General features: G+C 41.8%; 2 protein-coding genes and 1 long non-coding RNA gene across 4 annotated transcripts in view; 2 read left to right on the top strand and 1 right to left on the bottom strand.

Moving 5' to 3' along the window:
• LOC106521973 (uncharacterized) overlaps positions 1 to 9,476 on the bottom strand; it is a 12,892-nt gene extending 3,416 nt beyond the window's left edge. For both annotated transcript variants that reach the window (XR_001310732.1, XR_001310731.1), the window contains exons 1-2: positions 7,798 to 9,476; positions 1,861 to 2,006 (exon numbers count right to left, since the gene is read on the bottom strand). This is a non-coding gene — a long non-coding RNA (uncharacterized LOC106521973). The remainder of the gene's footprint in view (positions 1 to 1,860; positions 2,007 to 7,797) is intronic.
• Positions 2,002 to 5,040, top strand: hoxb6b (homeobox B6b). The gene is made up of 2 exons (XM_014014758.1): positions 2,002 to 2,962; positions 4,303 to 5,040. The coding sequence occupies exons 1-2, from the start codon at positions 2,518 to 2,520 to the stop codon at positions 4,557 to 4,559; spliced, it is 702 nt and encodes a 233-aa protein (XP_013870212.1). The 5' UTR covers positions 2,002 to 2,517; the 3' UTR covers positions 4,560 to 5,040.
• Positions 5,137 to 7,134, top strand: hoxb5b (homeobox B5b). Its single transcript, XM_014014756.1, has 2 exons — positions 5,137 to 6,268; positions 6,600 to 7,134. Exons 1-2 carry the CDS (start codon positions 5,626 to 5,628, stop codon positions 6,845 to 6,847), a joined length of 891 nt encoding a protein of 296 aa, XP_013870210.1. The 5' UTR covers positions 5,137 to 5,625; the 3' UTR covers positions 6,848 to 7,134.
• Positions 9,477 to 9,493: the final 17 nt, after the last annotated feature.

Here is a 9,493-nt window from a genome sequence, read left to right as displayed (position 1 = left end):
ATTTTATCCTTATTTGTACTATTTTTTATCTTTTATATGAAAATAATTTGACAACAAACGGCTTTAATTCTCCGCTCTTAGGTTTATGAGCATTTTTGCTTAAATTGGACAAATTAAACAAAGAAAATCACCTCCTCAGGGTCCAAAGATGGAGGAATGTATGGTTTAAATTGTTGAAATAAGGCTGCCATCTTGGAAAGAACCGCGGAATCCCTCCTCCTCTCATCCAGAATCACATTCAAAGCTTTCTGACTTTAAAGGAAATAAAAATGGAGAAGAGAAGCCGCGGCAGGAGCACAAAAACCTCTGCGGTTTATGAAAATTTACAACTTTTCCTGTGGAAGTTTACGACTCGCGCTGCGCTGGGATTGGCCGCCGGCGGTCATGTGGGCAGCAGAAATGGGAAGTTGTTTCCCATGAGGTTATAACGCAGCTGCTGTTTCCCGGCGCTCATTCTTCTAACTGTTGGAACTCAAACCTTTTTCTGACTCTTTGCTGTCCCTAACATCCAGCGGAGTCTCGCTGCTGCTTTTATCTGATTTCTGTGCGTCATTTTGGCGCAAAGTGGCGCCTCCGTCTGCGCGACGCGTCAAAGCGCGGCCATGTTGATGGAAAATGAAGGATCACCTCACTCCTGGATCTAAATGGAGGGATTACTTTTGAGGAAATCGTGGTGGGAAATGTTGGCGGGGAAGAAAAGGGGAGAGGAGTCTGAACGGAGAGGCTGCCGCGCCGGAAATGATGGATTGTCAACAAAAGGTAAGGAGGGCGGCGGTTGTGTTGGATCTCACTGCAGGCCTGCTGTTTACATGACAGGATCAGGATTAGGGAGGATCAGCACAGAGCCCCCTCTCTCCATGTTTAACCCCTGAGGTGGCGCAGAACCGGGTCTACGGGTCTGCTGTGGGCTTCAAGGCCCTCTCAGACCGGATCTCAGGCCAGACAAGCTTGACTTTGATGATGATGAAGATGAGGGTCAGACGAGGCCTGCGCCGTCGCTGACGCATGCTTTTGAATCCAAATCGGTCTAGTTATTATTGTCTTATTGTTGAGCATATTTAATTTGCTTTTATTATATTTTTGTTATTTTTTTATGATAAAACACCTTAAAAGTCTTTGATGATGATTTTGCGCAGCGCCGCCCTCTCTGCGCATTTTTGCCTGCGTCTTTGCCACAATTGTGCCTCTTTTATTCAAAAAAATCCCCTCTTTTTATACGTGTAGTTTTTCTTGTTTTTAGTTTTTCTTGTTTTTGCATTAAATCTTCACAAAATAACCACCAGTTTTATTATTTTCATCCTTTTATTTCCTGTTTCCTCTGCGGCGCTTTGCTTTGTTCCTGTTTGGCCTTGCGTTTTTTTAAATCCATAAAACCTTTCAGTTTTCTTCTGTTCTTTGCAAAACTAAAACAGTTGTTTTCAAATTCATATCAGCTGGAATCAGATAAAATCAAAATCTAGTTTGATGAAAAGAAATTCAATAAATTCTTGATAGGAAGTTGATGGTTTTTGCGAACAGGAAATAAAAAGCAAACAAAGTTGACAAAAATGTCCTCATGAGCCTCAGTTTTTTATGTGTAAATGTGTTAAATATTTCTCAGACCAAATATGATTTAAATATTTGCTTTTAATGAAGCTTAATTCAAAACAGACGCTTAAAATATTAATTTGGGCATCTAATGTGACAAAATTGATCTTCTTTATCGCGTATTAAAGGAGTTCAGCTGTAAAATAATCTGTATTTTAAGGTTGTTTAAAAAGGGAAATGTTCTTAAAACTACAAAAAGATGATTTAATCTGAACTGGTGAGATTAAATGTTTCAGATGTTGATAAATATTGATTTATTTGTCAGGATGATACCTGAGACTTTTGGGGGTTTTCTGGTTTTGCGCACTCCATCACTGCTTGTTAAGGTGATGATGCTGATGATGATAATGAGGAGGGTGCACGCGCGTGTCCTCCCTTCTGCTCGTGTCTCCTCTGGTCTTCAGTCAGTCTTGAATCACCTTGGACAAAGTGTAAAAAAAGTGCGTTAAATGTTTCTGCGTGCACAAACAGGAAGTTGGTCGTGCTTTTATGATTCATTTACTGGATTATAATCCCAGAAGACGTGGTTCTTTTTGTCTGGGTGTGTTCACGCTGTGGCTGTGCGAAACAAAAATAAAAACCTGTTTTATGTTTTTATTTTTTGTTCATTTTAAAGTGTATATTTCAAAGCATTTCTGCGAGCGCGTGAGCGTGCGTAAAGACCGACAGGCTTGAGCGCTTCATTTCGATTCACCGGGGACTCCTGTGCGCAACAAGAGCCCCCCCTTGGGTGCAATAGTGCAAGCAGAGACGGCGGTGATTGGCCAGAGGTGGATCAGATGGTACACTTCCCCTCTGTATTCAGTGGCACCTCACAACCCCCCTTTCAGCAAAAACCAAATCTCCGGTAAAGTAATGGCAAAAGCACTTGGACTATAAAAGACAACAAATCATATTCCTCCGGAGTATATACACCCCGTGGTCCACCCAATGAGTTCCTATTTCGTGAATTCAACTTTTCCCGTGTCTCTGCCGGGAGGACAGGACTCTCTCCTGGGTCAGATACCGCTCTACTCCTCGGGCTACACGGATCCGTTGAGGCACTACTCCAGCGCGGCCACGTATGGCGCGGCCAACATGCAGGAGAAGGTTTACCCGGCGTCCTACTACCAGCAGAGCGGCACCGCGGCCGCCCTGTACGGCCGCGCCGGCGGGGCCGCCTGCGACTACAACCCGGTGGGGACTTTCTACAAGGACGCGGAGGGCTCGTGCGCCTTCTCGAGCCGCGACGACCAGCCGCTGTTCGTCACGCAGGAGCACCAGCAGCGCAAGGCGGAGTGCGCGGAGCAGAGCGTCAGCATGAGCAGCAGCCTCGACGACAAGGCGTCCACCCTCATCTACCCGTGGATGCAGAGGATGAACGCCTGCTCCGCTGGTGAGTCCGAGCCTTTCATGTGTTGTTGTCACGCGCGCGGGGTGAGACAGAGGAGGGCAGGCTGTCAGCTGAGGAGCTGCTCACAACGTTTCACTTTACGAGCAGTGGAACACAAAATAAATCATCAGACAGGATCGTGTTTGGTTTATTTTAGGGGGTTACGTGCGGATCTTCGTGCGCCTTTCTTTTTCTTTTCTTCATTTTTTTGGACACATCATTACTGGAGCTACACGCGCGCGCACACAGAGGGCCTGCTTCAGCTTCACCCCATACAGCCCGTGTCACTTAGACCTTATCCAGATTTACCACAAAAACACAACAATTAAACAAWAAAATTATAATCCCAGAATCCAGACGTGGAAATGTCAGCACCACTCAAAGTGGTTCACTCTGTMAAAGATAAAATACATCACACATTATACCCATTTGGCCACAATACTGATATTATTTCATATTTTACGCATGGTGCGTCATTAAATTATGGATGTTATGATCATGTATGGTGCTTCATGCAGTGTGAAGTCACCCAATAACATATTTGTCTGTTCTTTTAATGTAATTATCTGCAACRTCTGCCTTTTAAAAGCTGTGCCAAAATTAGAAACACAAAATTCCTAACAGCAGCAGATGTGGCACAACCTGAATCATACCTCAAGCATGGCTTAGAAACACATTTTAAAACCTTTTCAGCACAATAACTATATTTTCACAGATTTTACGCAGGGTGCGTCATTAAATTATGAATATTMTTATCATCATATATTGTCATGTAGAGTTAAACCCACCCAGTAAGCATTTTTTCTACTTTTATGAGGGCTGTGAAAATAATATTTGTGCAGAAAACCTTGAAATTATGCAAATATTTTACAGAAAATCCAAATTTCTGCAACTTTTCTCAGAAAATTGTGTATTTTTTATACCACATTTCACAACAGCTGAGTCTGGATCATTTGTATGTTGTGAACAGTTCAAACATGTCATAAAAAATAAAAAACAAAACTCATTATTACCATTTGGCCTCATATTTTACATATTTTACGCACACGATGCGTCATTTGCGTAAATTATGGATTTTATTGTCGTGTCTGATGATATGATGGGGTGTTTATACTCAGGAACATGTGAGGCATTTTTATTGAATATTATGATGGAAAATATTGAAATTGAACAAAGTATTTTATAGGAATATTATTGATTTGTGACTTCTTAAAAATGCWAGTGTTTTTTTACGTTAAAATTAAGAAAATTTGCTGTTTTTTWATTTTTTTGTCTCGATTCACTCCAAGTCAGGGTTTTAATTATTAACTAATTGAATTCCCTCCCCTCTTGTTTGATTGCAGGCCCATTTGGCAGCAGTGGCCGCAGGGGCCGGCAGACCTACACCCGCTACCAGACCCTGGAGCTGGAGAAGGAGTTCCACTTCAACCGCTACCTGACCAGGAGGCGTCGGATAGAGATCTCCCACGCCCTGTGCCTGACAGAGAGACAGATCAAAATCTGGTTCCAGAACCGCAGGATGAAGTGGAAAAAGGAGAACAAACTCCTGAACCCTTCAAAGACACCCGAGGAAGAGGAGCAGGCGGAGAAAAAGAGCTAAAAAATCGAGTTTGTGGGGGGGAACTCTGATGCTGTCCGTGCGCACACTCCTCAAATGAAATGATGTATAATTCATTTGTAGATAATAAGAAGTTGCAGCAAAAATGCCACCATAGAGACTTTGCTGAGTGTCTGCACGGTAACCCTGTCCTCTGTTTGTCCTCGTGCTCGTGTCTTTATTTAGAGGACTATGCAACWATCCGCCAACGTGTACATAAAAACCTCAGCGTTTTTTAGTTTTTGCTGCCATGATTTCTGGTTTGATTTGTTTTATTTAATCTCCATGCAATTAAAGCTGTTTCTGTCCTTCAGTGTGTAGCTGTCTCTGTGTGATGATAGGCTTGTTGTTTACAGTTCAATTTGTACAAAAAAAGGGGAAAATGTTTCATGTTATTTATTGTTCCTCCACGTGTTCGATGCATATCTGTGCAATATTTTGTTTATGAAATTGTACATATAAAATAAAGGCTTTTTGATGTAAATGTTGGAAAATCTGCTGCTCTCGTTATTATTATTATTTATTATTATTATTATTATTATTACTATAATAATTATAGCAGCTGCCTCTCCAGGTCAATAAGGAGACAAATAGTATAAATAAAAGATAATAGGCTCACAGAATGACAACAGTCTGTGTTACCTGAGCCTTTTGTGGCACGTTTTCCCCTTTTTTTATTTATTTTTTTGACCTGAATGATGGATGAGCCCGCGAGGCCCGCCACGCCGCAGTACCGCCTCTGTCCGGAAGATGGCGCCCTCTGCCCGCGCGCGCGCGCCTCTCCGGGGCGCAGCGGGGAGGCACCATTGACTGGAGCCTAACGACCATTATTTCGTCATCATTTGTAACCATGGAGCATGAATTACCTCTTGAAGTCATCAGTGAGGATTTACGACTGGTCAACAAAGGCACGTGATTCCCGAACGCGCGCCCATATTTGGCCGCATACCTGGCAAAGTACAGTAGGGGCTTCATTGCTTATAATTCATGATTGCGTCCATAAATCGTGCAAGCACACAGGATTATAGCGACAAAGATCTACAAATCGAGGCTTTAAAAATCCAAGCAAATGAGCTCTTACTTTGTAAACTCGTTCTCAGGGCGCTATCCAAATGGCTCCGACTATCAGTTACTAAATTATGGGACTAACGGCGCTGTGAGCGGCTCCTTCAGAGACCCCGGCACCATGCACTCCGGGTCTTTCGGCTACAACTACAATGGCATGGACCTAACGGTGAACCGCGCCAACACCGGCGGCGGCCACTTCGGTGCCGTGCGGGAGGAAGCGCGCGGGTTCGGGCCGGACGCCCGCTACAGACAGACGCCCAGCTGCTCATCGCTGTCGTCCCCAGAGCCGGTGCCGCCGGTGCCGCCGCCRCCGTCGTGCGCCACGGCCGGCCGGGAGCTGCCCGCGGAGCTGAAGGGCGCCTCCTCTCCCCCAGCTGACCGGAGCGCGACCTCGGCGCCGGGCGGTCTGGGCAAAGCCGGCGGCGGCGCGCATTTCGCGGAGATCGAGGACGGCACGGTGGGGAACGAGACCGAGGAAGGCGCGCACGGCAGCGGCGGAGGAGGCTCCGGCTCCCGGGCTCAGCAGCAGCAGCAGCAGCAGCAGCAGCAGCAGGAAGCCAACGCCACCTCCTCCACCCCCACACCAAACGACTGCCAAACGCCACAAATATTCCCCTGGATGCGCAAACTGCACATAAGTCATGGTATATTTACTAATCTTTTCTTTGGAGGGGGGGTGCCATTAATCTGTCAGGTGTTGCATGAGTGAGCAGCTGGTGTGGATGGCCGCAGAACGGGCTGTGTATTTGTTGAGTGTTGGTTCTGGTTCTGCCTGCAGAGAGGCTGAAAATCTGCGCGTAAAACAGGGGGTTCTGCTGCTGAGGGCGGTGTTGGTTGCATGCGTCCCCCACCTTCTCCTCTTCCATCAACTCACTCCATTCAGAAAACAAAGAAACAAAAAAAATCAAATCTAACTTCCATTCCCATTTTTTTTTTCTTTTGGTTTGTTGCTAATTTTTCTGGGTTCAATTGTAGATATGACCGGACCTGACGGGAAAAGGGCCCGAACCGCGTACACCCGGTACCAGACGCTAGAGCTGGAGAAAGAGTTTCACTTCAATAGGTACCTAACCAGACGGCGGAGGATAGAGATAGCCCACGCCCTGTGTCTTTCCGAGAGACAGATCAAAATCTGGTTTCAGAACCGCAGGATGAAGTGGAAGAAAGACAATAAACTGAAAAGCATGAGCCTCGTAACCGGAGGCAGCGCCTTCCACAACTGAACAACTTTTTGTTCTTTTTTTTTTCTTTGTTTGTTTCGTGGAGAAGAAAGAGGTTTAAAATGTTAAATATTAGAGGGTTAAAAAAAAGAAAGAAATGAGTGTAAAGCTCTAAAAAAGCGCAGCACCTTCCAGCATGCCGTGATTAGAAACAAGTCTGTGGATTTTTAGTTGTGTTGTAGTTTAGATGTCCTGTTTGGAGAGGGAGGAAAAAAAAACATGTCGTTGCTCTTTTCTCTCCTTCTGTCTCTTGATCTTTATTCTTGAGTAAATTCATTAAAATGAAAGAAAAAAAAAACGAGTCAAACCATTTGCTGCTCTCCGTTGAATGTAAAGCGCTTCTGTGTAACTTTTTGCTCTTTTTGATTGTGACCAAGATCCCTGCAGAATAAAACAAGCCAATGTGTAGCTCTCTAGGATATTCTGTGCATTTATTATTATTATTATTATTATAATTATTAATATTGTTTAGAACTAATAAGCAATGCAAAGTGTATTCAACCTGTCAATGTGATGAAGTTTTAGTGTAAATAAGGGTTATTCTGTGGATTTTAGGCAGTGATGTGAGCTTTTTTATTTTATTTTCTTTTTTTGGTTTTGTATGTGTAGCTCTCTAGGATATTCTGTGCATTTATTATTATTATTATTATTATAATTATTAATATTGTTTAGAACTAATAAACAATGCAAAGTGTATTCAACCTGTCAATGTGATGAAGTTTTAGTGTAAATAAGGGTTATTCTGTGGATTTTAGGCAGTGATGTGAGCTTTTTTATTTTATTTTCTTTTTTTGGTTTTGTATTTGTAAGTGAACTCAGCGCTTGGAAATAAAGTTTCTCTCAAGTGACGTTTTTTTTATTTGTTTTTACGCACGAAGCTGAAAATGAACGAGTGACCTTTAAAAGGCGACACAAAGCTTTATTTTCTGAGAAAGAGAAAACTTTTTTCTTACCTCCTCTGACCTCTCTGACGTGACTTTTCCCCCCAAATATGAAACATCTCGCTGATAAAAAATAAAAATAATCCCCCCTTGAGGAACAATAATAAAAAATGTGAGTCTTTTGGCTTTTTCAGCTGGATATGCGGCTGAAGTTGGTAAAAAAATAGCCCCTTACCAAAGATTGTAAAGGCCTATATTACTTACAGACTGTGAAAAGTCACGTGAGGTCCATAAAGTTGGTTTTATGGTTTTGGGGAGTAGACAATGTACTATATAATTCACAACCTTGAATGAAAGTGACGGCTTAACTGCGTGGATGGGACTTGGAAGGGTGGACTGGGGATGGAAGTGTCCAGTCATGCTTCAGGACTTGGATTATTTTTTATTTTAGTTTTTGTAAAACACTCGGATTGGGGCTGTTCTTAAAGGTTTTAGGTTTAAAAGTTCAAAGTCAGGCTTTAAAAGTTGAAACTTGTAATTTTATTATTGTTAATATTTCAACACTGGATTAGAATTTCTGCAGCGGTGCAGTGGAGGGGCAAGATTTTATTTTTCTTGGGGTTGGCAAAGGCCGAAGGCAGACTTTGTTTAAAGTTTAGACTTGATTTGATTTGTCCAGAACAACACAAACAACACAAACAACACAAACACAAAATACTGAACAGAGTTTATTAAGACTCTCAATCAGCTGCTTCTCCTCAAACACAGAAAACTTGAGTTTCATTTTAACAAACATTTAAAAGTTTCCATGAGATTAAACAGTGTTAAACTCATTTCAAAGATTAAAAATCTGCAATTATTTAAAAAAATCTTGCATTAAATAAATTCATCACATGTTTCTCAGGACTGACTAAAGTTATGGTTCAGCGACAGAGAGGCATCGGTTAGCGGGACGCTTCCTGTCAGGTTAATGGGAGAAAACATTTCCACATCCAGGAGTGAACTGCATACAAACAAAAGTTTTATTCACAATTTATCGACTTTATTAATCCACAAATAAGGGGGGCAGCTGGGATGTCAGCTGCCACCCGCAGCCCCCCCTTTAGATCCACCACTGTTTTAAACTTAACATTTAAGATAAAAGTCAAACTTCTACAAAGGTTTAAAAACTTCTGGATCCAAACAAACACCGAGTGGTTTCAGTTTGACCCAACTCACCAGGTTAAGTTTTCTACCCAACAGTTAGGTTAAAACAATGAATTTGTTGAGTTAGTTAAAAGTTAAAAAGAACAACCGCTGCTGCTAAAGTACATCATTAAATATGCTTAAATAGCCTATATTAAAGTAGATTTCCACTAATACTTACCAATACGTTTAGCATAAGCCAAGTATAACATAAACTTTGGTATATCTCTGATAACTCTATTATTTTTAGTTTAAAATGGCTTAAAGGACACTTGAATTTGTTTTAAGAGTTACTATCAGCTAAAAATGAAAATAAACTGAAAACTACAAATATTAACCAAGTCAACCAAGTTAAACATCTTTATAAAAGGTAAAACACTAAAAACAAGTTTAACTCAAATTATTTAAAATACCAATGCTTATGTTGACTCTAGTTAGCTTTGTTGAACCGTTTCAGTTATATAAACCATTTTTACGTTTTCATCTTTTCACAGTGTTCAAAATGAAGCAGCTTTTATTTTATGGATTTAATTTTTGGCAATTTTTCATATTCTTTTAGATTTTTTAAAACAAACATTCAAGT

This window comes from Austrofundulus limnaeus, unplaced genomic scaffold (genome assembly GCF_001266775.1).
Source record: "Austrofundulus limnaeus strain Quisiro unplaced genomic scaffold, Austrofundulus_limnaeus-1.0 Scaffold119, whole genome shotgun sequence".
Lineage (NCBI taxonomy): Eukaryota > Metazoa > Chordata > Actinopteri > Cyprinodontiformes > Rivulidae > Austrofundulus > Austrofundulus limnaeus.
The sequence above is the reverse complement of the archived record's forward strand: the minus strand, read 5'-3'. Positions and strand labels throughout refer to the sequence as shown.

Coding starts and splice junctions, on each gene's coding strand:
- hoxb6b (XM_014014758.1), top strand. CDS start 2,518: ATGAGTTCCTATTTCGTGAATTCAACTTTTCCCGTGTCTCTGCCGGGA. Junction 2,963..4,302: donor GATGAACGCCTGCTCCGCTG/GTGAGTCCGAGC, acceptor GTTTGATTGCAG/GCCCATTTGGCAGCAGTGGC.